This window comes from Kogia breviceps, chromosome 4, assembly GCF_026419965.1.
Source record: "Kogia breviceps isolate mKogBre1 chromosome 4, mKogBre1 haplotype 1, whole genome shotgun sequence".
Classification (NCBI taxonomy): domain Eukaryota; kingdom Metazoa; phylum Chordata; class Mammalia; order Artiodactyla; family Physeteridae; genus Kogia; species Kogia breviceps.
The window spans coordinates 95,437,866-95,465,002 of record NC_081313.1 but is presented as its reverse complement, the minus strand read 5'-3'; the positions used below and the strand labels follow the sequence as shown (position 1 = coordinate 95,465,002).

General features: G+C 42.6%; 1 protein-coding gene across 4 annotated transcripts in view; it reads left to right on the top strand.

The window, feature by feature from the left end:
• Positions 1–27,137, top strand: part of SEMA6A (semaphorin 6A) — a 129,638-nt gene that overhangs the window by 43,952 nt on the left and 58,549 nt on the right. For all 4 annotated transcript variants that reach the window (XM_067031481.1, XM_059061008.2, XM_059061007.2 and 1 more), the window contains exons 2-3: positions 22,001–22,138; positions 24,335–24,452. In XM_067031481.1, coding sequence (XP_066887582.1) covers positions 22,039–22,138; positions 24,335–24,452 — 218 coding nt within the window. In that variant the 5' untranslated portion in view covers positions 22,001–22,038. The remainder of the gene's footprint in view (positions 1–22,000; positions 22,139–24,334; positions 24,453–27,137) is intronic.

Genomic DNA, 27,137 nt, shown 5'->3' with positions numbered 1-27,137 from the left:
GCCAGTTTCACAATCAGAATCCATTAGTTAATTTAACATAGAGAAAAACTCATTTGTCTCCTTCAGCGTCTTTCACAGTCAAAGTGACACAGGGTCAGGTATTAACTGGTGGAGGGGGACAGTGAAATTAAAGTCCCTGGGTACTGGCCATTCACAGCGGTGGAATGGATAATTATCAGGCTAGATATAATTATAGAGCCACAGCAGTCCCCCACGATATACTGGCTATCTGCCTAACACAAAGGTTTAGATCCTTAATTTGTTGCGGCCAGAATAACTATGAAGTAGCTGTGTATTTTTGTGCACCATCAATCACAACTTAGATAGGCAACTGCTGCTGTTTGCATTTTGGAAGCTTGGCAGCTGTTAAGCTCCTGCCTAAGTTTTCGGACAGAAAGATAGGATGCAGGGCTGTGGAAAGGCTTTTAGTGGCGGAAGGATTAGACCTCTGCCAGGGTCCTATCGCAGGCTCATTAGCGGAGTGGATATTTGAGCCTAGGCAGTTTCAAAGGTATACTTGTATACAGAGTTATCTGTTTCATTAAGTTAATTTACCTGAGCTGGCTTTCCTGATAATCGGCTGCTTCTGCAGTATCAGCTCCATACTGTAAAGGCAAACGAGGAAGGGAGGATGGGATGAGGTGAGAGGGACTGATCAGCAGGGTACTGGAGTCTACGTGGACATACTCTCCTTTAACTGGGCATTTCCAGAAATCCACATCACATCCGTAAGCAAGTGAGAACCATGGCAGGAAGTTTATGAAGGATTGTTAATTCACTTTTGGTTTCAAAGGATGAAGTTGGAAAATGAGAAAGAGATCATGTGCTATGTTAATCACTCAGGAATAGTATCCAATTGTTAAGAAAGGAAATGAAGAAAGGAAAGGGAAGTGATAAAAAAGGCTACGCATTTGTTGATTAGGTGTTTAACCTCTAGTGATCCTGGAGAGTGTAAACTGCTTTACAACTAGATTCACTTAAATGATTTGGCCTAAAGGAAATGATACCTGCAACTTATATCCTGCAAAAAGTTGTTAATTTTTTTAAAAATCCTCATTTCCCTCCCCCTCCCTTTTTTGGTTCTCTAAGTTGTTCATTTTGAATAAGCTTTTGCTTTGTGGCATTTAGACTTGAGTGTTATTAAATTAATGACACTTGAGTTGGATTTCAGCCTGTTAGATTAGTTGAGAGCTCTTTAGATGTTAGAATTTAATCTTATCTGTTTTGTGGTCTCAGGGTTGACTTTTAACTGAAGGTTCTTACTGACTTTCACACCATGCCGTTAACAGACCGTCTAAGACTAATCATTAGACTTCATTAGAACCAACTGGTTGACAAGGACAGATGAAACAGTCATCGTTCCCTACCCCTTTCTCCTAGAACAGAGCTAAAACATCAGCTCGCAGGAGGAAGATGGAGAAGAATTCCTCCTCCAACCTCATTTAATACTTTCACCTTTTCATGGCCTACTGGGTATAAAAGATCACTTTCTGAAAGTACTTTGGTGAGAAATATTTCCCTCCATATAGAAAAAAAAAAAAAGCCCCTATATTTCCATGCATTGGATCATTAGAAACAGTTAATTTATTGAGCAAGCCCCAAATCCATTTGTTTAATTTGGCAATAGTCAGCTCTTGGCCACGTTCTATTTTCTTGATCCAGCATATTGGAAGATCCAACTCCACCCATTTTTAGGGCAGAAATGTTCAACTGCTTAGTTCTGATGACAAAATGTTGAAAGCCAAGTATGACTGAAGAAATTAACCTCTGTTTGAATTGATATTTTGCTGGTAGGAGCTTTACGTAACAATTCAAACTTCATTGTCAGAAGTAGATAAAATAAATATCATCCTTTCACACCCAGGGGAATCTGGGCCAGCTACCTCTTTCTCAGTTCTTATTTCATTGTCCATATAATTGAATAAAATGTCTACTCTAATGTAATATTAAGATCACAGATTTAATAATATAGAACTTGGGGAATGCAAAATTTACTTTTCTCAAGATAACAATTTCTTCCACGTGCTGGGCATTGCATGCACTTAAGCTATGCTTTCAGCAGTGTAACTAGGTCAGGGATTTCATAGAATATGGAGGTGTTCATGTCACTGTGCGAATACCAGCATCTTAACATTTCATGTATATTTCAAGAGCCTGTGTTTGCAAATAGAAAGGCCAAGGCTGTGTTAGTCTGCTGCTGCGGTGCTACCAGGGCATGTATACATAACAGGGTTTCTGAGGCCAGCTAGACTAAGGCCTTTAAAAAAGAAGGTTGGGGGGCTTCCCTGGTGGCGCAGTGGTTGAGAGTCCGCCTGCCGATGCAGGGGACACGGGTTCATGCCCCGGTCCGGAAAGATCCCACATGCCGCGGAGCGGCTGGGCCCGTGTGCCATGGCCGCTGAGCCTGCGCGTCCGGAGCCTGTGCTCCGCAACGGGAGAGGCCATGGCAGTGAGAGGCCCGTGTACCGCAAAAAAAAAAAAAAAAAAAAAAAGCAGAAGGTTGGGTGCAATCTACAGTAACTGCTTCATGGCTCCAATCCATTATGAAGTGAACTAAACAAGTAAATCTAAGCCTTTCTGGAAAAACTCAAAATGTGTGGCATTTTCCTTAGAGTACATTTGTATTTGTACTTTACTTTGCAGTTCATTATTGACATATCTGTCTCCCCCATAAATTGTAAATCCTCTGGGGACAGAGATTGTGTATTCGATTATTCATTCGTTGATCCATTTATTTATCCATCAAACCTTTGTTATTTTGTTAGCCCTCACCAAGTTCACTGTCTAGTGGTGTGGGCAGATCAGTAAACAAATAATGTCACGTTTGTTATGACAGAACTCTTCCTTGTGGAAGAAAGAAGAGAGACGTTAGTAATTAACTGTCAGTAGAGATCAGGAAAGACCTCACGAGGAGGTAACATTTGGAGGGAATTCCCAAGGCAGAAAAAAGAATGGGATAGAGAAGTTGGCTGAGTTGAGGAGGATGGCAATGAGGAAAACACTGGGGGGAAAAAAGAAACCACCCCTAGTGGAGGGAAGAGCAGTTCAAGACAGACACAAAGGACTGACAGGAGAGAAGAAAAACCAATAATAATGGGCACAGGCAGGAAAGCCAAGGCACTAGGGCAGGGCACCCACCAAGAAATGCTAGGTGAGAGGATTCCAGAAATGTTCTTAATGCTGCCTCCTTCCAAGTTCTTGTACATTAGCCATCCCTCATTTTTATACTGGCCACAGTGCCTGAGACAGTACCTTGCTCGTCAATATAGACAATAAATGCTCAATGTACTGTCTATTATAAAAGGGCTCCTTCCTTTGAGGTATTTGTAAAGTAGCTAGGGAGAGGGTTATGAGACTAGTAGATAATGACTTAACACCAGTGACCATAGGCTATTCCTCCTTTTTATAATGACATGGCCCTGAAAAAATGCATCAAAAAAAGTACAGCACTCCCTCCCCCAAAGAAGTAATTTAAACTTCCATGACATTTTGGTTAAGTACCAAACTGCAATTACTGTCTTCTCAGAATGGCAGCAATGCATAAGTGAATCAAAATGTGGGCAGCTCCAAGGCAAGACACAGAAGGATATGTATGGTTGGGAAGTTTTAGGGAAAGGGGAAAATTGAAACTACAAAGAGGAAGCATTTTTAGGAAACAAGTGATGCATAAGTACAGTATACAAAACTGAAAATGCTGAAACCTGAAGATACTTAGAGTTTCCAAATGCCAGCCCCCAAGCACAAAGGGGATGGAGAAGAAAATGGAAGCATATATTAAACACCTCTTCAGGGCCCAGGGGCTTTAAGTCCTAACCACAACCGGTTGAAGAGAAAGCATCACTGTCCCACTTTACAAGAACCAGAGGCTTACAGAGATTAAATAGCCAACTCAAGGCCACGTAGCCATTAACGGAAGGAATGGGCTGGAAACCCACTAGAATATACCTGTGCCTGGCACACAGCGGGTGCTCAATAAATCTTTTCTGAAACAACCCTGACTTCTAAACCTTTGTTTATGGCATGGTCAGGGTCTAGTTAGTCACAGAGAGACAAACTTATACTTTCTCCTGGGATAAAGAATCGCCTTGATGGGCAAGTGGGCACACATTCGGTGGGAATAAACAACAAATTAACAGCAGTAAAAACAAACAAGATACGGAAGATGAAGAATTAAAGAGATAGTACTGCCTGGGATTTTACCCCAAATATTTTTTCTTGTATTATTATAAAAATGTTGTCCTTGTCACTGAAACAACAGCTAAGACAAAGCATAGAACATCTGACTCCTAAAGAGTATCTTCTAAAAATTAAGTATGTGAGTGTGTGTGTGTGTACAAGTAATCATACCCACATTCTACTGAGGTTAGGAACCTGTGAAAATAAGTGGATATGCTGAAAGCTGTCTTTAATCTTAGCTGTAGCATTTGCTAGTGGAAACTCTGTAATAACTATTGTGTTTTTGGTGGTGGTGATGATTTTTTTCAAAGGTCTGACAGCTGCCCTCTTGATATTTATGTGTTTCTAGTTAGGGAGCCCAAGATGCACAACTCTGAGCTTGTAATGAGGAAAAGAAGACAGTACAAATAACATGAAAAGGGGCATGAATTGGATATCGCCAGAGAGATAAATCGCATATTCTATGCTGCTTTAATTGGAAAACAGTGCTTTCAGAGGGTTACTTTCTCTTCAGCTGAGATAATTAAGTCTAGGCTGACACTGGTGACCAGCTCCTGATGATATATAGTCAGTTACTAACAATGTAGCAATTAGTAATCAAAATTTATATTTCCCAGGTTACCAGGGCACTGTTGAAGAGAAAAGCCATTCTGATAAGGCTGCAAGACAGGCTCCCTAACCCAGTGTTCACATGGCCTCTACTCCATAGCATCTGGGTGGGTTAATTAGATCTGCTTTATTTCAACTCTGTTATAAAAGAGAACATACCTATTGTCTGTGTTTACATTAAAAATACTTTGCAGGCCCCATGCTGGAAAAGAAGTTTCTGCAGGGCTCCCTGTAATTTTTAATGGATTAAATTATATTTTGCTAGTGGCTTGGCATGAGGGTGGTGGGCACAAAATAAACTTGGATATTTTAAAAGCCGCTCCATGTGGCTGGCACAAATGCAAGTTTTTTGAATCATGATTAATTATCCCTGGCTGTAGCTGAAGGCATTGGAATGAAAGGGATTAGGATTGTAATTTGGATACCATTTGTGTTTACATCAGCGGTTCCCAAACTTGTCTGCTCTCTTGAATCACCTGGGGATCTACTAAAATTTCCAAAGCACACGTCACACCCCCAGGCCAATTCAGTCACAATCTCTGGGTGTGGGACACGGGTATCCTTAACGTTTGAAGCTCTCCAGGTGACTCCAATGTGTAGGCAAATTTGGAAACCAGTGGTTTATGGCCACAGTGTGGTCCATTTCCGCATTTAGCTACAGACAGGGCAGCAGGTACTGGTGGAGTGTGGAAAAGAGAACATGCATGTTGCAACAGGTAGCACTTGCCTCCAAGGTTCAAGTTGGAGTTGAAATTCATATCAGAAACTACTGTCTCCCACCCCAGTGAGAAACCTAGAGCCCCAAGAAGAGGAGCATAATGTGACCCACCCAACAGTAGAAGCAACTTCACAGTGGTTGAAACAGGCTCTTGGGAGAAAAGGGGAACCAAGGAAGGAAGAAACAAGCCTTTGCCCCCATCTCAGCACCTAGCTCAGCGTTTGTTGAGTAAACAAGTGAGAAAACGAGCAAGCTCACTGCCCAGAGAGGGGTGCTGGGATAAGGGTGAAGGACACTTCTCATCCATCATATCCCAGTACAGTGGGTACCTCTCCACTCAACCCTCATCGCTTTTCTCATGAAGTCTCCTCCTTTCTCTAGTCAGTGACCTCTATTCTCTGGGAGAAGTCATTCTGGGAGAGACTAAGGTGACCATTCCCAGAAGAGAACACTCATTCCACTTCTAAAAAGTTGGGTGGGCTTCCCTGGTGGCGCAGTGGTTGGGAGTCTGCCTGCCGATGCAGGGGACGCGGGTTCGTGCCCCCGTCCGGGAAGATCCCACATGCCGCGGAGCGGCTGGGCTCGTGAGCCGTGGCCGCTGAGCCTGCGCGTCCGGAGCCTGTGCTCCGCAACGGGAGAGGCCACAGCGGTGAGAGGCCCGCGTACCGCAAAGAAAAAAAAAAAAAAAAAAAGTTGGGCATCCTTTGGGCATGCTTCAGAAGCAGCCTTCAGCCTTCCTTTGCCATGGGACATGAATGCCAAGAAAGGGCAATGATGCCAAAGAACATGGGGGCAGGAGCCTGCCCAGATATGAACATGCAAGTGGAGGAAAAATAAGTTCCCATACACAGCCCTGTACTCTTCCTCATGGAAAATAAAATTTTAAATACGAAGGGTTTTTGCTTTGAGCTCATCTGATTCTTTGTATTTGACTTCATTATGTCCTGCTCTTCTGAGTTGGTTACATTTTTATTTGAAAGCTAATAAATTAAGGCAGCCATTCGTATGGCACACAGGCGGGTTTATGGTGTTGTGAAAACTACCAGCCACTGTATATATCCATCTGGGTCACAGATGAAGTTACCACTACTGACACTACAATGCCTATAAACGTCCCTCACCCTCATCCTGTATTCCAGTACATGACCACTGGCTGAACATACTGTGAGGGGAAGGGATCCTGGGAAAAACTGTGGGAACTGGCAGGTAGTAGCAGGCCTGCGTTCCAGGTTTGCCTCTGGAGACACAGATTTTAAAAAAATAACTAGTTTTGTTTTGTTCCAAAAATGAAACACATACATAAGAAAAATATTCAAAAAAACATAAAAGGGTACAGCATAAAAACTGAGTTTCTCTTCTACATCTGACCTCCAGTCCTTCTCCCTCAGAGACAACCACTATTAGTAGTTGCATATGTAACAGAACTGAAACATTCACAATTCAAAAGAGTCAGTCAGTCCTGACTTGTGTTTCAATTTTCATTTAAAAATCTGCCTCTTTTCTAATCACTACAGAACTCAATGCACTGATATTTAAAAATACTCAGAGCCACTTGGATCAGTATCAACAAATATTTAACAAGTGCCTTCAGTGTACAAAATGTTGCCTAAGCAAGCCATTTCTAATGAGAATTCCACACGTATATATTTTATATTTTTCTGGTGTATAATCAACAGATCTAATTTAATGTCTTCGCTCTACATCCTTTTCTCAGAAATGAAGATCATCTCTTCCTTGCCCCCCACCTCCACCCGCTCACTTATCTTCTCATCCTTTCACAATTCTCTAATTTGAGATCTGTTTTAAGCCCAGACATCTGGGTGGGTGGTACGTTCTGGCCAGAGTACTATATCGCATTCTCCAGATGGATTGGCTTAAGGATCTAATATTCCCCAAAGAAATAAAACTTCTCTGAGTTGCAGAAGAATAGGAACTGCAGTGTTTTCCGCTTGAAGACATGTATGTGCTGAAGGATGAGAGACGGTCCATGACAGAACTGACGTCCGCACCCACATCTTGTCTGCAACCACACTCTCTACCCCACTGAAGCATTCTGCGCTGATTGCAGATGAGAGGCCCATAGCCCTCTCCAACTCCAGCCAGCAACATCTGTACATCTTCTCTCCGACTGGCTGGCCCAGCTGCTCTGGTGTCGGGAGAAAGTTATGAGTCACTGGTAAGGGATTTGAGACAAGAGTGGAGTTAAATCATCTCTTGGGGTCTGTATGTCATTGGCAATTGAGCCTTAGTAACAAGCCAGTGGATGACATGCATCCCCAGGAAGGCCACACACCAGAGCTTAACTCCGTATCCCACACTTCAAGACCTTCTGTAAGCCTTGCAGAGACGGGAAGAGGCAGGGCAGTATGGACACGGTATGTTCCCAACCCAGAAGGCGTCTGATTATTGCCAATAATGCTCATCAGGTTATGACCACCTCTCTCCTTGCATATACTTTTTTGGCTACTGACCTAGAGCCTCTACAAGCTGGTCAAACTGGGATCTTGAATGAATGAGGCCTAGCCAAAGCCCAAGGACTTCCTCTTTGATCCTTTGACTGCAGGTACATTATTTCATCTAAAGAGACTGAGTCACCAGCAGGATTTTGTTGGACCATCTGTAGTTTCCCGCTCTAAGCAGTGCTTCCTCAGGACGTGGGGGGAGGACTTGTCAGAAGATCCAAGAATCGTAGGCAATCAGGCTCTCCACTGGGACCTTAAATGCTGTCTAGTCTAGCCCCACACCCGATGTCTGCCTCCCGTGGACAACATTCCTTCCACCCAAGCCCTCCTCTGGCCTCCTGGCCCCTTACGGGGGCCAGTCCAGGTTTGTGTTACTGGGACTACTAGAAAGGTCCCCCATATTTTGAGCAGAAATTATCTCCTCATAATTTCTGCCCATTGATCTTAGTTCTACCCTCATAACTGTCTTCCAGGTTTTTCTTCAGATATCTGAAAATACCTGTCCTTGCCCCTTGCATCTCCACTTGTCTTTGCTTTTAACACTGCTTTGTCAGAAATTGTTCTGATGCTCTTCCTTGGATTAACATTTGTTCATTATTCAATGAATATTTGCTGGAAGTTCACTGTGCCAGAACGTGGAGATGCAATGATTAACAAGACAGACTTGCCCATACAAAGCTTATATTCCTAATGGGAGTGGAGGGACAGAAAAAAACAAATAAGAATATAAATGTAGAAACACCAATTAGGGACAAATCCATTACAGAAATTTGGAATAAAGTGATGAAAGAAAAGGCACTGGGCTCTTTTCAGGGTCAGGGAAGGCCTGTTCAAGGATGTGGCATTTTAACTGAGTTCTGAAGGACAAAAGCGGGCCCACTACATGGAGACCGGGGTGGGGAAAGATCATTCCGCGAGGAGGGAGAGGCAAGTCCCTAAGGCAGGAATGAGAGCTGTGTGTTGGAGGAAACCCAAGCTGAGAGGTTGGAGCAGAGTGGGCAATGGTGGGGTGGAACAAGACAGGGTCAGGGAGGCAGGTGAAGCCCTTTGCAGCCAGGACAGAGGATTTCAACTGTGTTGTAAATGTAATAAGAAATCACTAGAGAGTTTTATGCAGGGGAGGCCATGACCTGACCTACGTTTTTAAAGGACCATCGGTTGCTGCATGGACAGTAAATGGATGGAGGGCCAAGTGGAAGTAGGGAGATTAATGAGGAAGCTACTGCAGTAGTCCAGGCAGGAGCTGATGGAGGGTCAGATGATCGTAAGTAGCACGTAGAGAAGAGGAGAGGTTTGACAGGTGTTTTGGTTGTAGAATCAATGCTGGGATGTTCTCTCTCAGTCCTAGGAACTCTCGTATTTCTTTACATGCTTTCTATAAACACTTCATTAGAGCTGTTCCTGTGCTATTTCCTATAGCAGTCTGGGGGCTCCTTGAGGGCAGAACCCCAAGACCGACCCATGACCTGGGTCTCCCCCACTGCCCCAGCACAGTGCTTTTCTGGCTCACATCAGACTCTTGAGTGAATGAATAGATGAGTGAATGAGTTAAGGTGAACCATCAACAAAGGCAGTTTCTTATTTTATTTTCAGTGCCTACACACTTGTAAGATACTTTCTCACGTCTCATGTTCTTACTGTTAACTCCCGAAACATTAAAGAAATAATCCGTGATGCACAAAAGGAATGCTCCCTTGGAGTAAAAAGTACTTGCAAAACATGGAAAAATTACTAATAACGACTCTCAACCTTCAAATATACCTTCTGTGTGAGGGAGGAGGCACCCCTATGTCTCTCACTTTCAGATGGGGAAGCAGTGCCCCAGAGGGGGTTATCTTGCCCTGTAGCACCTTGCTCCCTCCTCACTGAAGATTCTGGAGGAGACTCAGCCTTGCTTACTCATCTTAGTGCTGCTGGAAAGGACTGATTTTTTTTTTTTTTTTTTTGTACGGTACGCGGGCCTCTCACTGCCGTGGCCTCTCCCGCTGCGGAGCATGGGCTCCGGACGCGCAGGCTCAGCGGCCATGGCTCACGGGCCCAGCCGCTCCGCGGCATGTGGGATCTTCCCGGACCGGGGCACGAACCCGTGTCCCCTGCATCGGCAGGCGGACTCTCAACCACTGCGCCACCAGGGAAGCCCAGGACTGATTATTAAACAGATATTCGAGGAGCACGTCTGCCTATTCTTGCCTAACACTTCAGAATGACTTTTCTGTTTTTACCCTTTGGAGAGGTGAAGACTCTGTGAACTGCACGGGAAGAATATTGCTATTTGAGTAGAACATAGTTCTGCCATAGTCTTTTAGTTATTCAGAGTGAACCGGGGCAATCTCCCCTTCAAGAAGAAGTTCACGTTATTATCCCCTCTCCATGTGTTCCACAGCTGTGTTTTGTCCATCTCACTGCTCAGCCCTTAGAATCCTCACCAGTGGAAAGCCTGGGTGACCCAGATTGGACCTCTGTGCTTTCCAGTAACCAGGCGATGAGGAGCTTTCAGAGCCATTTATGCAGTTCCTGCACCTCTACTTCCTCCCCGGAAAGGTGAGCCTGTGCCTGCAGGGCTCCTGGGGTGACAGCTGCCCAGGCACGCCTGCTGGGCTGGGCACAGGTCACACACTCACTTTCTCTCTGATTTATCGTGTCCCCTTTGTCTAACCCTCAGCACTTTAATTTGGTTTCTGCCTGTCACACTCAAGCTTATTGAATAATTTCACTTTTCCTCCTGATTCTGGACTCTCTCACAGAAAAGGTAATTATACTGATTGTCTGCTGTGCTATTAATTACGGGAGTGGTGGTTTATTTATTTATTTACTTACTTACTTTGAGATTCGGAGGCTAATTGATGACTGCCATGTGCTGTCTTCCCTCCAGATAATCTAGACTGCAGCGATTAACCTGGTGTCCAGGTTATCTGCTATTAACCATTTGCCTCCATTTTATCCCAGAGTTAGGACTGATGACCATCGTGCCTGATGCCCAGTACCCCTTTAGTGAGGAAGAAAGGAGGGGGACAGTTTGTGGAAGAGCCCCTCAGACAGGAAGGGAAAAGAGTATGCCTTCCTCCTCTGCCACCCCACCCGCCCAAGGTAATAGCTGTCCTCCCGAAATATTCTTGAAATTCAAATTCTTCATGGTATTACTTAATCCTTCAACCTACTGGTGTTCTCCATGGAAAGAAAATCACAGGTGACTGAAAATTAAAGGCAGGTTACCTATAACAAAGCAAAGGGCCGACGCCGCCAGCCCACCATTCCCTCTGATTATAGGGACTGGAGAAAGCCATTACCAGGGTCATTCCATGGGCGAGAGAAAGAGTACGGGCTGCAGACATTATGGACATTCCTTTGGAAAAACCACCAACAACTGCACAGAAAAGCCTGTGAAGTCTATCCATTTAAGCCAGAGAGAGGAAGGAGCGCTGAACTGCCTGTAGCTGGCTGTTCTATGGGAGGAAAGCCCTCACCCAGGCGAGGGCTGCTGTGCCTGGTGAGGCTGTCACCTTCTGCTACTGCTGGATGTCACAGCTCACTCATGGGAGCCTTGGAGACCCTCTCTACCAAGATCACCTCTGTTTTGTGAGCAGCGCTCATCTTGTGCAAGCCTGCACCTGTCAGTCCTTTGTATGGTTTCCGAGCCTGGGAGCCTGTCATTATGAGCACAGAATAGAGAAAATTAAGGCTAGATGACTCTGTCAGCAGTTCCTAATCTCTGAATTATTCTTGCAAGCAAAGTATAATAGGATATACATTTTTTTTAAATGAAATCAGATTACATTTTTTTAATTCTGTGAGAATCTCACAATACACCAAGGTAATTAGAGAGCTGCTTGGCTTAGCAAAACCAGTGTTGGGGATTCTGCTCTAACGGATCTCCTTTTCCCTCATTTTTTTAATCCTTGTTTTTTAATCTCTTCAGGGACAAGTCTCTTTTTCAAAACCTTTGGAACAGATATGCTTCAGAATTTAAAATTTTTCAGATTTTAAAAAAGTAACATGGGACATATCTCCCAGCGTGGGCAACATCCAGTAATCAAACCCATTAATGTTTTTGCAGTGACATGTATAAATATTTATCCTAAGAGGGATAAAATGTCATGCCACTGTAGGTCAAGTTCTGTTGCCCAATGAATAGGAAAAAACTCTTGGTTTTCGGGGTAGGGCGGGGGATTGTTCTCGGTTTTTTTTGTTTTGTAATTGCAAATGAGGGATTGTGTACCTGTATTTCAAACAGCAACTTGCTTGTTTTTCTTCAAACTGAAGGAGAAGTGAGGCATTTTAAAAAACAGCTACTACCACCAAAATAGTTCACCTGTATGCTGACCACCTTCATCTCAGTGGATGGGGTTCAAATGTTTCTGTGCAGTGACCTTTAAGTCACCTGTGTGAGGAATCAAGTCACCCAGCAGTAGAGATATTTAAACAAACCCATAATTTCCTGGAGCTTACTCTCATTGGCCTTAAGGAAGCATATTCTCAGGATGTTTGGAAATAGCTAGTAATTTCAAGGGTAAGACTTCACATTAAAAACAAATGAACACTTTAGGGAGTGGGTAACTAGTAAATGGTGCTCTCTCCACCCCAATTCAAACTGATGCTGCTCTAAGTAAATCAAGCCAGACTAATGAGTCACTTTTTGTGTGTAAAGAACATGAACAAAGCCAATAAAGAAATCATTAATTTCAGAAAGATGTAGTGCTATCTACCAGATGCAATAATAAACTGAAATAGGTTTAAATGTATGGCTTTGCAGTTTCCCGGCAGTTTATTGGGACACAAAGTGGACTTTTATTTCCTTGCAATAAATGAAGTGAAATTCCTAAAGAATATAAGAAAATTGTGGAAAGTCAAGAGACAATACTTCCATCTCATTTCTGTTCTGGATGTGTCTAGAAACATACAGATAGTCCACTGTGTATGTAGATCTTCTACTGATGATAAGTACCAGTCAGCAGTATCATGCTTTGTTATTGAAACAGATCCTGAAATGATATTATGTCTCTCTGTATATACAATCAGAAGCTTGTAGTCAAATATAAAGTCTATTTTTGGCTTTCAGGGTACTGGGAGAGCATCAGAGGTCACAGAGAAAGACAAGCAATACAATGAAAGATGGCATGCAGTAAACACCACAGAAACAGATTCAAAAAGTTTAGCTCAAGGAAATGTTTTTCACTCCCTGATCTTGAGACTTTTTACCAAAAAAGCAGTAAGAATTTGTAGCGTTCTGACAAAGTTTCAATCATCCATGCTTGGTGATATTGTTATTTGGGACTGTTATTCAGAACTCAGAGGAGACACGTGCAGGTTGTTTTTAATTCTCTCCAAGCCATGTCTGAAGTTGACTTCCCCTTCAAAACCAGGAAGGGTCAGCCACCTGAGCCTGAGAGATATGGCTGGGAGATTCTGTTTTCTGTAAACCACACTGACAGCAAACAGAGGAGAAATTATGAGGGGAGAGTCATCTTGGCAGAGGGCAGCCATTGCTCTGCTTCGGTTTAAACCAGCTCAGGATTTTGACAAAGGTTCATGGAAAACCCCAGTCACTGATATCCCTAGTTTGTTCCCTTAAAAGTTGCTCTGCAAGTATCTTTCTAAGGGCTGGCGGAAAGTGCCTTCAGTTTAGGCATATGATGTTTGCCCTCTTTCATTTTTAATAAAATTACAAATGTATAGAGAGCTAGGGAGAATAATGTGACAATAACTCAAAGAATAAATACCAATATTCTCAGCTGTTACCTAGAGTTCTCCTCCCCACACTACTACTTCTCCTTCTGTCATATTCTTAGAAGAAAAAAGTCATCAGATACCATCTTTATTCTGAGTTATATTCTTTAAACCAAACATTGGGTGAAGTGAAAAAACATCCATCCACTACTTCAGACAAATATTTGACATTCCATAAGCAAAGAGGGAAAAGGTCCACTTTGAAAGTGTCTCTAAGTCCAACCGGCATGGAGACGTCCGTTTCAATGCCCTGCTCTCCAGACCTGGTCCTTCTACCGGATATGTCCTCCCAGCTGCCTCTCCTCTAAGCGCCCCAGTCCTCAGTGAACAATCACGCAACCTGCCAAGGCTTCCTCCAAACAGAGGCCTTCGCTGACCTTCCCACCTGTGTCCCTCTGCAACACGTTCACCCTCCAGAGAGTATTCTCCCCAGCAGAATTTTCATTTCTCTTGGAAAAATTATTGTTTGTGTGTTCTATTTTTGGTCAATGATCTGGAACTGTTAGGCCCACCTACTAAACAGCAAGGTCCTAGAGGGTAAGGGATCTATTTTTTCCATCTCTGTCTCATCACCTAGCACAGGAGCCTGGCTCCCAGCAGAAAGCAGGGAATCAGTAAGAGGGAAAGCAAGTGATGGAAGTAATGAACACCAGGCAGCAAGCCAAGGAGAAACGAATGAGTCTTGGCTTCCCTTCTGAAAGCTGCGTAATGTAGGGACAGAGCTCGGTGCTGGAGCCAGGAGTCCTCAGTGGCTGCTCAGCTTGGCCACTTTTGAGCTGCACCACATTTGGCAAATGATCTCACTTCTCAGGGCCTCAGTTTCCTTAACAGCAAAACAAAGCGGGTATTTGTTTCTGTCTCTGGAGCAGATGTTTAAGGTCAGCGCTATTATATAAAAGTTGAGAAAGATGGAGATGGCAAAAAGCTGGGGTGTGACATGGGTAAACATGCTTGGGACTGTGACAGCTTTTTGAGATCAAGGTGGTTTGCCATAGGATATTCTGCACAGATTGCTGAGATCATGCCTATAACTGCAGAGCCCTAATGAGTCATGAGACTGTATCTGAAACATCTAAGCAAAGTGCCTTAAATGCATTGTCTCCAGCATTTATGGGATAGGGAGAGCATTGGTAGAAAGAAAGAAAACGATCATAACAAAGAATCACCTGAAAGACAAGACTCGCCTTCTCTCCTCAAAAGATCATAGGTTTACAACCAACCTTCATTTTCCTAAAAAAGAAAATTTTTTCTAAAAAGACTTCTGAATTCACAGCTGTTTTCCCTCTCCTTTGTGACAGCGGTTTCAGATCAAAATGGAACATCTATTATACACAGTCGATATTTATTATTATACTCCACTGAATGCCATCATCCTTCTCCAAAATGTGTTGAAGTTAGGTCTGTACGTTTCCCTTTCCTCTGAAACGGGAGCTTTTATGTCTCTGTTAATGGCTGAGGAGAAGGAAAAGATCAAATGCTTTATTAAAAGGCTAGAGCTGTTTTTCTCATTTGCATAAAACTTATACCGTAATGCAGTATCACCAAACAAGTGGCCAGCGTGACCCCTGAAGACTGGGTACAGTGGACATTTCAACCAGGAACAACGGGCCCAAGTTGTTCCTAACTCCATCTGGGAGGAGTCCTTCTGTGGCCTGGCCATGCTTGCTGTGGACAGCAGCATCCTCGTAATGCTACAGCCCTTGAAACAGGGCAGTCCAGGCCAGCGAAGGAAACCTGCTATTTAAACACTCCTTGATTCCTGAACTGTCCCTCTGGTGCAGGAATAACCAGCAGTCTTCAGCATTCAGCAAGCTGGGTTTTCTGCACCAACCTCTGCTCTCCCACCTCTCTCTGGGCAGAGGTTCCCTACTCGGACTTGAGAGGTATCCAAATCTGTTTATCCTCTCAGCTCCTAGAACAGGCAACTTTGATTTTTATCCTTCATAACAGACGTCGTTCTCTTTGTTGTATTTATTTTAAAACATCACTCTTGAGGGGGCTGCAAGCAGGCACGTGGTTCCACTTAACCCAGTGGTGTCACGAGATAACCAATTCCTCCTAAAACCGTGGTTGAAAAGCATTTGCGTCTTTCTATCACCTTAAGCCTGCAATCGCAGGGCCATAAAGTGGGATGAGCCTTTGCATGCCTACACATTTGCAAGGGACTATGTACTCCTTTTATAGATTTATTATTACTGAAGCCATTAGGGGTTTGCAGCCACTCTGTCCACATAAGCGTAGATGCATCAACCTATATTCAACTATGATCTTAAGTACAGTTTCCATTTATGCCAGCCTCTCTCTTTGCAACCTTCCTTCTGTTCCCCTTTCCTTGACATTCTGGGAAGGACATCAACTGTGGCATCACATAGCCCTGGCTTGGCGTCCTGGCTTTCTGTTTTTACTGATGTGCTATAAATATTGACTGGACATGTTACTTAACCTCTGTGAGCCTCAGTTTCCTTGGGTGCACAATGGAGAGGATAAGGCCTGTCTCTCTGGATTGCTGTAATATTCAAATAAAATAACACGCATGTGTACATCATACACAGAAGGTGCTCAATAAACTTTCACTTCCACCCCACCCTTTCACCGATGTCCAAACTGATATTTTCCTTTGCACTTGTGCGAGTGCTGTGATTCACATTTTTTAAATCACACAACACGAGCTGTGCCATCCTGAGACAGCCTCTCCTGCCTCTCTCAGACACTCACCCTCGAGAGCTAGGAAGCTTAGGGGCCGGGAAGGAGATGGAAGAGAGAGCTGCTTCTCCTGCTGAAGACACAGAACCCCAGCTAATCTGAGAATTTAAGGAATTCCAAGAGAAACTATTAAAAGGCAATTTTTAGTATCTCAACTGAAGAATAAACAGACATTTATGGAGGACTACCATTTTTGCGTGCATTATCTCACAACTAATCTTGAGACACTATTTTTCCCCACTCTGAAGATGAGGAAACTGAGGCTCAGAGATCTTCAGCATCTTGCCTGAGGTCCCAGCTAATACGTGGAGAAGAGGCATTCAAATCCTGTGTTTTTACCCTCTGTTCCTGCTGCCTCCCTGTACGATTAGCAATCGTTTGATTTCTCGGAAAAGCTTTTACGCCAGTTTCAAGTCAGATTTTTAAAGATACTCACATTGTGAAAACAAAGATGATGATGGATGAGGTCAGAGGGCTGGAGCAATAAAAATGAAAACGTTATCTTAGCGTAAAACCCGACTAAACTCCGAATATGATTCAGCGTTAATAACAGTTGGTCTCTTTGGCCAGGGTAGAACTACTTAATGGACTTGAACTTTGTCCTGATGTTGAAACTAGACAGAGTCACAGTTCTTTGCTGCAGCCTGACTACCTTTCTACACCTTGTGTGCTCTGCCTATTTCAGTCCCTCAAGAGCGAAGTTGAAGAGAACCTGTTCCATCCCTCCTGTTTGCCACATACAGTACCACACAGTGACACACTGATGGTCCCTTGAGTTTCCAAACCACATGCGATTTAGGGGCAACCAGGAAAGGGTATAGAAAAAACCCAGCCCTGTTCTCTTTGGAAAGAGCACTGCCCAAGTGCACAGAGCCTGTCCTGCCCCCGCCCTGCCATCATCTCAGAGGGTGGAGGACAGAACCACCGCCAGAGCCCAGCTGCATCTCCCGCTGTCTCGAGCTCCAGTACCCCACTGTGCCTCGACTCCTGCTCCTCCTGTCGCAGCCCCACACCTCCAGAAGGTGTCCGTGGCCTTGCAGTGTCCTAGCTCAGGGTCACTCCATGTACTATCCTCCTGAATCACCATCAGGTACCCAGTCCTTTCTTCACTAGGGCAGAATCGCCTAGAATTAATTGTACAATCTCAGAGCCCAGAGGAGTTTGAAAGGCCATTATATTTTATATCCTTTCGTTTTACTGGTGAGGAAGCTAGGAGCCAGTGCAGCTACTAGACTGACCCGGGGTCACACCTTCCATCTATTAATGACGGCATGAATTAATGATTATCTTTTAAACTTCCTATTATGTCAGTAGAAAATGTGCTTTTTAAAAGAAGCATGGTAGCAAATAATTTTCCTCACAGAAAAAAAGAAGTGCCACTACCATGATTTCGTCTCTATTTCTAGGCCATACTTAAGAGTTATCATCAAGAGCACTTTGCATTTGCAAGTTTCTGGGTAAATTATTTTTCTCATCATTACCACTATTAAAATGTTCATTGGAAACCAACATTCCAGAAGAATGGTTGTACCAAATCAGATACAAGCTATATCCGTACAGCCAAGTCCAAGTGCAAGTACACTGATGCATTGTCTGCTGCAGCTGGACACAGAGAGAGTATGTGGAGCAGCCCAACTGGATCTTTAAAACAAGCAATGTTCATTCACTTGTGTGTACAGACAATAACTGGGACTCCTATCTACCCCTCATACCCTTGTCGTAGTATAGAAGTCATTGTGTCTGGGACTTCCCTGGTGGCTCAGTGGTTAAGAATCCGCCTGCCAATGCAGGGGACAAAGGTTCGAGCCCTGGTCCAGGAAGATCCCACATGCCGTGGAGAAACTAAGCCCATGCACCACAACTACTGAGCCTGTGCTCCAGAGCCCGCGAGCCACAACTACTGAAGGCCGCACACCTAGAGCCTGTGCTCCGCAACAAGAGAAGCCACAGCAATGAGAAACCCGCGCACCGCCACGAAGAGTAGCCCCTGCTCGCGGCTACTAGAGAAAAGCCCGCATGCAGCGACGAAGACCCAACACAGCCAAAAAGAAAAAAAGAAGTCATCGTATTAGCAAAGCATAAAGCAAAGGGGATGTCACGAGAACCAGAAATGATAATGAAGTCAGAGAATCGGGTCACAAATGGCCACATCTTACTTCTGATTAATCAGGTTAATTTCACAAGAGCCACTACTACCCAGAAGCCATGACAAACCCACCTGGCCAGAGTATGCCTCACACTTCCCCAATACTAGTTCTAATCCTCTGCCCACTACTCCCCAAATCCTGCCCCAGAAAATTGTACTTGGGCTCACAAACTGGTAGGACTTGGCCAAAGGTGACTCACAGAGAAGAAGAAACTAAGTTAGGTGCCAACATTTAGAGGAAAAACAAAATAGGAGGTTTAACATACAACTCCAGATTTCTGGCTTCCTAAGAAATAAAAATCAGAGATCTGGCTTTGCGGGCCAACGCTGCATAGGGCCTACACGTCAGAGCTGAGCATCAGCTGCCCAGAGTAGAGGGGCTGGCCCTCCCCCAGTGGAAACATTCCCACCATTGTCTTAGGAAGCCTTTTTTACCCATTAACCTCACCTGCCTGTTCTTAAGGTTTTCCACTGAATTTTCTGGGGTGGAGAAGAATAGGAATATCACTTTTTAGTGATGGTGTATTTTACAGAGGTCATTTCTCTTCAGGCTAAGAATTATGGAAGGCTGAAACAACTTAGATGGAAAATTCAGGCGTAATGAGCTTATTTTTGAAGTAAACGTCTTTGTTTAGAATCCTCATATTGACAGTCTTCCCATGATCTAATTTTCTGGGTAGCTGATTAAGTCTAAGTCATTTTTAGCCTATACAAGCACAGTCACAAAGAGGGAAATCGACAAGTATCTGCAGATGCCTATAAATATGCTATATGTGCGTACCACTTTACCAAGTTTCAAGATCACTTAAACAACCTCAGAGCAGCAGCCCAGCTAGCTGAAGATTTTGAACGCAGTGGAAAGTTCTTGTTTGTTTTCGTTCTTCTGGGCTAGCGCAAGTCTGTGTGCTAGGGTCTTAACAGGGAGACTCAGCCCATGTTCAGCAGGATGGAAAATGACAATGTGATTGATTGGGATCTCGCCACAAAGTAATCATTTCAACAGGAAAATATAGTGTCTACATATTTACAAGGGTTAGAGCCCAAAGTTGTGTAGGAAGGGAATAATACATCAAAACCTCAGCTGAAGAAAATTATAAAGCGTTCATATGGACTGGCCAAGATTAACTGGGACTGCCAGAACACTTTCACCCACATGATGTACATGTTAACAACCTGATGATACGATGACAGGAAGACACATAAAACAGATATTTTTCCTGGCACAAAGCCCTTCTGTAAACCTGGAGATATTTAAAATAACCCATCTTAGCCATGATCCTGGCTAGGATGAGGATTGAAAAACAGCCATTGGATTGCATAACAGATTTCTTATGCATGCATTGCTCTTCCTGCCAGCTTCTGGGTTGAGAATGTTGCATCAATCCATGCAATCTTAAGATGGAAAAAATTAAAATTGGGAGACAGACTAAAATAGCAGGACTTTGTCTCGTTAGCTTTAGGACATCTGTACAAAGATGAATGCGATTATGGGAGGATACAGACTCCTCTGTCATGTCAAGAAAAATTAATCTTTAAAAGTATACCTATATTCCCGAAGATTTCTAAAGAAATGAGAATCAGCCTCTTGAGTCTCCATTATTCTTCCACGGCGTGCTGCAAACTCTCTGAGGTAATAGGCTTCTGTATAATGCTGCTCTTGAACCCTTGGTAAATGTTGCCACTTCCTCTTCCCCGTATACTTTCTGACTGGTGGCTGGTTTATGTTTTACTCTTTTTTTTTTTTAATGTTTTACCTGCTCTTATGATTGATTTCTCGCCTTTAATATTATACTGAACAGAAGCCACGACAAGAAAAATCAGGGCACCACAGAGCTTCTTCCCTTTGGGTTTAGATTTTCCAGAATAGGAAGAACTAGCAAATGAATGAATGAATAGACTGGTGCCTTTCACCTGTCTGTAAATACATGTTTGTGTCTCTTGGTTATGGACTGCCCTTGTGAACAAGTAATTATTTAAAGTTTAATTTTAATCTACACATCAGAGATGGAGATATGGAATTGCTTAGGCTTTTCTCTCCACCTCTCTCCCTCTTTGATTTTCAAGATAAAGCAAATTAATTAATGTGCACTTTTCAACTGAAGATATGATTTAAGACCCAGCTGTGTCTGTGAAATGATCAGTTGCAATGCAATGCTCTGGACTTGTTAATGCTTTTTTTGGCAATGAAGAAGAAAGACACAGGTATCTCATATTAAGTGTGTTCTAAAAAGCGTAAGTTAGCAGTTTGTTTGCCAGATTAACTTTCAAAGACATCTAAGTTACTAAGTTTGACTTTATTACACACCAATCTTAAATGATTGATGGACTACTGTGAAATAGCTTTGTTCAAAACAAAACCTTTGGCAGTCTACTTCAAAGGCTTTACTAAGATAAAAAGATAGCCCCATTTTACATTAATTTCCCTGATAGATCAACACTTATTTGAAATATGCCCGAGAATTATGCAATATGTACGGTCTTATGAGTTTCCTTTCACTGTATCCAGCTGCCCCATATGGGAATGTTTTTACTTCTAAGATTTAGGAGAATATTTTCTACACATGAAGAGCATCTTTAAGAAAATGCAGATGGGTAAAACAGTATATTGGCAATTTTATTCACTACTGTTTCATTGCAAGGTAGTATCTGACACTAAAATATACAGAGATATGATTGTTTAAAAATCAACAATACTATTTCAGGATGTGGCTTCAGATGCTCCCTATAACATTCTCCACAGAGTCTGAAAGGATCCATTTATTTCCTTTTAAATGTAGATTATGTGATTTTATTTAAGTCTAAGGTCACTACAGAATTACTATAGAATTACATAAATGAGTGAAAATCTCAACTAAGGGGTCAAGCAGGTAGTGGAAATCAGTGAACTGGGCCAGTATAGTGCGGACGGGGGTTGGTGAATGCGAGCATGGTGCTTGAAGGGAACTGACATTTAGGTCATTATATCAGATATTTAATTTTTCAATATTGGGCAACTACTTCAAAATTTTGAAAGATCCTGGGCTGGCCAAACAACCCACGTCTGGGGATGGCATGCTGCTAGAAACCTGCTGAGAAGAAAAAAGATGTATTTACCTTAAAAAAAAAAAAAAAAAAGCTTTCTAAATCATCCATGTTTTTTGGAATGCCATTTCATGACTGTGAAATAGGCACCCATAATGGCCTAACACCGACTCAGGACAAAGCAATTAAGGCTCTGAGTTACTTGTTTGGTAGAAGCTTTGCAAAAGGGCCCGTATGCATGGGGAAGGAGGCTGCAGCGGGTAATGGACACAGGTTCCTTATGCAAAACACTGTCATCGGTGAATTCACAGTGGAAAAGACAGGAAACAGGAGCCCCCTTCTCTAAAATTTATCTTCAAGGCCATTTCATTTTATGGAGTGGAATAAAGCTGACTTGTAAAAAAAAAAAAAAAAAAAAATCCCTTCTTTGTTCTTTGGCAGGGTGAAGTAGAGAAATAAAGTCTCCCCGCTGAACTACTATGAGGTCAGAAGCCTTGCTGCTATATTTCACACTGCTACACTTCGCTGGGGCTGCTTTCCCAGAAGATTCTGAGCCAATCAGTATTTCGCATGGCAACTGTAAGTATCCACAATCTCACTCTCACTTTCTCCCTCTGTGGGCACTTGAGCCTGCGTCAACAGGCAAAACATACAAATTAAACATTTCATAAAACAGGAGACTTGTTAGTCACTTTAACTTGTGTGTGGATGGCAGAGGTAGATAATTCAAGTCTAGCCAAAACTGGTGGGATGACTGTTCTGTAACTCCAATAAACGTGGTTGTGAGGATTTGAAACATCCCTCAATACCTCTGATGAAGTCTCAGTTACTACAAGGAGGCTGTGATCATGCCTGGAAACCAGCTGTGGGAGAACATCACTGTCATCTGGGTGTTGCCAGTATTCCACATTTTCGTAAGTAATTAGTACAGAGGCATTGCTTCAAGATAAAAGAAAAGAAGAAGACCGTTTTGGAGTACTTTAGGGACAAAAATTAACTTTTGTTTAGACTTAGAAGTTTTATCATTGCTAGATTTGGATAGAGAGAGTCTGAATCCATAGTGGACCTACTTTTACTGCTTATAACTTTCTTTTGATCTCTGCTTCATTGTCAAGGGTAGAAAGCAACATGATGAAAAAGTCAGTTGCCTCCTCAAAAAGAGGAACGTTCTACCTGTGTGTGGGAAGAAATGGACAATTACTTTTTTTTTCCTTCTCTCCAAAAGATAAAATACTTTTATCACAGTAAAAGTGAAAGCATTTTACCCAACTATCTATCTTCACAGTAATAATCCCCAAACACTGAAGTAACCTTAAAAAAGTATTTGACAGTAATACTAGGATACTAATGAGATCTACCCAGCTTTCTGCTGGACGGTCTAGGTTGTAAAAGGAAATAATTTTATTTGAAGGGGAGGTGTCAAGCCTTGACAGCTCTAACTGAGAACAAAAGTCAGGGTATGACTAAGGACCAAACTGTGTAGTTTGAGACCATCATTCTTGAAGTGGCAGAGTCCACCTAACTTAAGGTACAAAACCTTAATAAGCATTTATTTATGTCCATTTGACGTTGGTATTCTATCTTTGGTGCCCCTGTACAGAAGAGACCCCAGGCCCAAACGTGCTGCTGAAAATCATACTTCAGTGGACACTCAAATCTTTGATAGGAGAGAGACATGAATTGTTTTTCACAACCTCCTTGATCAGTGGGTAAATGAAATTTCAGAGCAGTAGAGGAAAAAGCACAAGATAATCCCATACTAAGCTTGATTGTGAGTAAAACATACTGAGGCTCTCTAGTAAGAGTGAGTCATGCTCAGATGCTACAGGGGTTTACGGTGTAGGAGGGGTCTGAGCATAAATCTGTGAATGGATTACAAGTCATTACTTACACCCCTCTCACCCACAAAACAACTGCCTTTTAAATGTGACTCATCGTTCTTTCCTCCTTAGTTTCTCTGGAGGAATGCCAGTGCTCTGGAGATTGTAGGTTTAAAGGCAGAGAGATTTTTGAGATGTAGGTATTTCCAAAGGTCAGATATTATTACAAATTGCCCGCTCTCAGCTAAAGAGAATTGCAGAAAAGGAGAAATATGCTGACTCTCCAGGTCAAGGAAAATTCCAGATCACCCGACTGGCTACACTCAATTTGACCCTGTCCTGTCAAAGCCCCCATTTCTGTGAGATTAGCCAATTGCTTAACTCAAGAGCGAACTTCCCACAGTTCCTAGAATGCCAACCAACCTAGCGGGGCTGCCTTCAATAGTAGATTATTCCAACTGGATGCCTGTGGAGACTGTATTTTTCTTCTGGCTCCTGGATGAGGGCTCTTGCCTCCAGACCACATTGCCTTTGTGGTGATTGATGGGAAGGCTGCTTTGAAATAGTTTTGTCCGGAGACAAGATCTTTGGCAGACTGCCCCTCGGGCTTAGCACTCTAAAGATGAAAAGAAAACTGTGGAAGAAAAGAGCACCTTCATGTAAAGGGTTCACTGGCAAGTTTAACCCCCAGAAAGAAGGACAAGTCAGAAAGAGTGACACTCAGAAATCTAAGCCCAGTCTTATTAGCATCAGGAAATGAAACTGTAACATGACTATCCTTAAAGAGGACTCTTCTATCACAGCACTTCCTAAAATAACAGACTGGAAAATGGTGGCACGGTTGGACTTAAATATGGTTTTGTTTTGTGGCTGGCCCCCCTCCTCTCCCTGCCCTGTCAACTCTTGGCTTAATTTCCTTTTCCCTCTCTTCTTGCCCCATCTCCTCTTTTCACAGATACAAAACAGTATCCGGTGTTTGTGGGCCACAAGCCAGGACGGAACACCACACAGAGGCATAGGCTGGACATCCAGATGATCATGATCATGAACAGAACCCTCTACATTGCTGCTAGGTGAGCCACCTTTTCCTCACGCTTGCTTTCAGAGCATCCAAGGGTCCTAATAGCTAAATGTCCCCGCTATGCATCATTTTAAAGATCTCCAACAGAGTGTTCCTTAATTTAAAGTCTACTTTAGTTTGTCAAGCAATCATTCTTTCAAGATTTTCTGTGTCTGTTTAACTTTATTATGTGGATTTGGGTAGAAATAATTGCATATTTTGGAGCTTAGACTCAAATAATCCTCTGTTTATCTTGAACATCGTATATATATACAAATATTTGCTCAAGCACAGAGTAAAGTGCTTCTCTCCTTGATACTTCCTAAATTAAGTTGAATGTGTAAACATGTATCAGTTTAAGTTCAATGTGTGTGGGGGTGTGTGTATATTAATCTTGTGTTTTTGCTGATAATGTATAGTCTATAGCATTACTTTAGCAGTAGCCATCCATTTTAGAAGTTTTTGATTTGGATCTAGTTAAGAAAATACTTATCCACTGGGGAAATGTCATTTAAACAGACCATGTCTTAAGGCTGGATGGCATGGTAAGAATACGACCCAGACAGGAATCACATGCATTAGGCTTTTGTTTCACCTCTGCTCTTAATTTACCTGGACCAGAACTTCTCTGGCTGTGTAAGTGTCCTCTGTTAAATGAGAGACTAGATTAGATTATCTTAAGGAAGTCCTTTGGGATTCTAAAAATACATGATTTCCCATCTGGGGGTGTGTGTGTAGCTCATTCAAAATATTTCTAAATGAACAGCAAAAAGAGCACTATCTTGTAGGGTTCCACTGTGGTGTAACCTGGGTCTAGACTGATGAATTGTTTTACACTGGGAAGGAGAAATAGAGACTATGTTTGTAGTACCTGTTTGGCTGTGAGCACAGGCAACAAACAGGGAGGTAACAACAGTGCTGGATTCCTTCAAAGCACTTAAATGTTCTGAAATTACAAGCTATGCAACATAAAGTAAAAATCCACTGGCTAGATTAAAATATCCTCCGAGTACCCTACATTTGGTCACAGGGAGCAATGCCAAAGCACTTTCTAAAATTTTTACTTCACAAATACTTATGTAGTACATATTGGTTGTATGTGCTATATAAATTGCAAATACAGTTGTTAAGTCCTTTATAAATGTTAATCCATTCAATCCTGGAAAAAACCCTATGAGATGGAACTATTATCATACCCATGTCTTACAGGAGGAAACCATGTACAGAAAGGTGAAATGACTGGGTCAGAGTGACAGAGGCAGGATTTGAACTGGAATGGTCTTGCTCTAGAGTCTGGGTCACCACTCCCTGTACTCCGCAGCCTACTGAGCCATAGAAATGGTACTATTTATCCTGGTGATAATCTCCTCATAGCTGTTGCCCAAGATCATGGCCATTGTAGGTATTTATGAAAAAGCAATCCAATGAGTCCTTGGTAGCCACCTCTCTGGGAGAGTTATCAGCTCCTTCTTAAATACCATTTTTAGTTTCCTAAATGCAGCAAGTCTGGAAGATTACATTTGTAGCCTATCAGCTAAAGGATGGTCAAAACAAATGATTAAACATTGCATCTGTGAGAAATAGGTTGACTCAATAATCTTCTATGAATTGTTCATTTTGCAACTGAGTCTTTAGGGGAAAATAAACATTATAACAGACTGCGCTTGTGCCTGATGATTTAGCATGGGTGTGAACTGCAGGCCTTGGTGGGCACCTGAGTTAGGAGCAAGGTGCTATGCAGACTTCAAAGTAACCATTATTACAGCTTGTTAAAACCAAGACTGTTTTACCGTAACTCCCTACGCCAAGAAAAGGAGAAAGAAGGGAAAAAAAAAAAAAAAGGGAAACATTCACTTTTTTAACACTATAAAACAGACTGTCTTTAGTTAAAGGTCAAATTTGTAACAGCCTAGTACTGACATGTTGGTTTTCACTCTATATGCAGCCACTTCCCTTCAATACACACCTTGGAGAAGTTCCTAAATTATTTCTGTGTTCACGGTATTTAGGGTCCCTCCTCTCCCTTTAATTTCACGTTTCCCAACAATTCCCAGAGAGATCCACATTCTCAGGCAGCAAGTAACACGATTTAAAGTGAAATCCTTCCCCCAAGCTCAAGTCATGGCAACACAGTTCAGTGGTACTCACTGAAGGGGGGAAGAGGAAGTCCTAGAATTAAGTCAGTTTGTGTTCAAATAACTTAATTCAGTGAGAGCAGAGTATGAACCCTGGGATGCACACACGGGTGCTGGGGAATAACCCCTGACCCTGGTCTGTGGTTTAGCATAAAGTGTTGTTCTGTTTGCTGGGCAATGTGATCTCTTGGAGATTGAAAAAGATTGCCATTGTCCAAAGGGAGATTTCATTCACAGAATTTTATTTTTAAAAGGCTCCCTGGTTCTTCTAGACAATGTGTGTCAGCAATCAGAAGCCAAGTCCCATCAAGAACCCAAGGACTGAGTGAAGCTTGATGGCAAGAATGCTTTCCAGTTCTGCTTTATTATTATCCATTTTGTAAATTCTTCTTTCTTTGTTGTTTAATCTCTGAACTGCTAATTAACATAAACAGGCCATGCCAAAGGGGGGCAATCTAAGAGCTTTCTGAGGAATTGCCAATATTAATCAGTTGTTAATTTACAATTCATATGTTCAGCTCTTATTTAAAGTTTTGAGGAGAGACAGGGCCAGGAAAAACCTC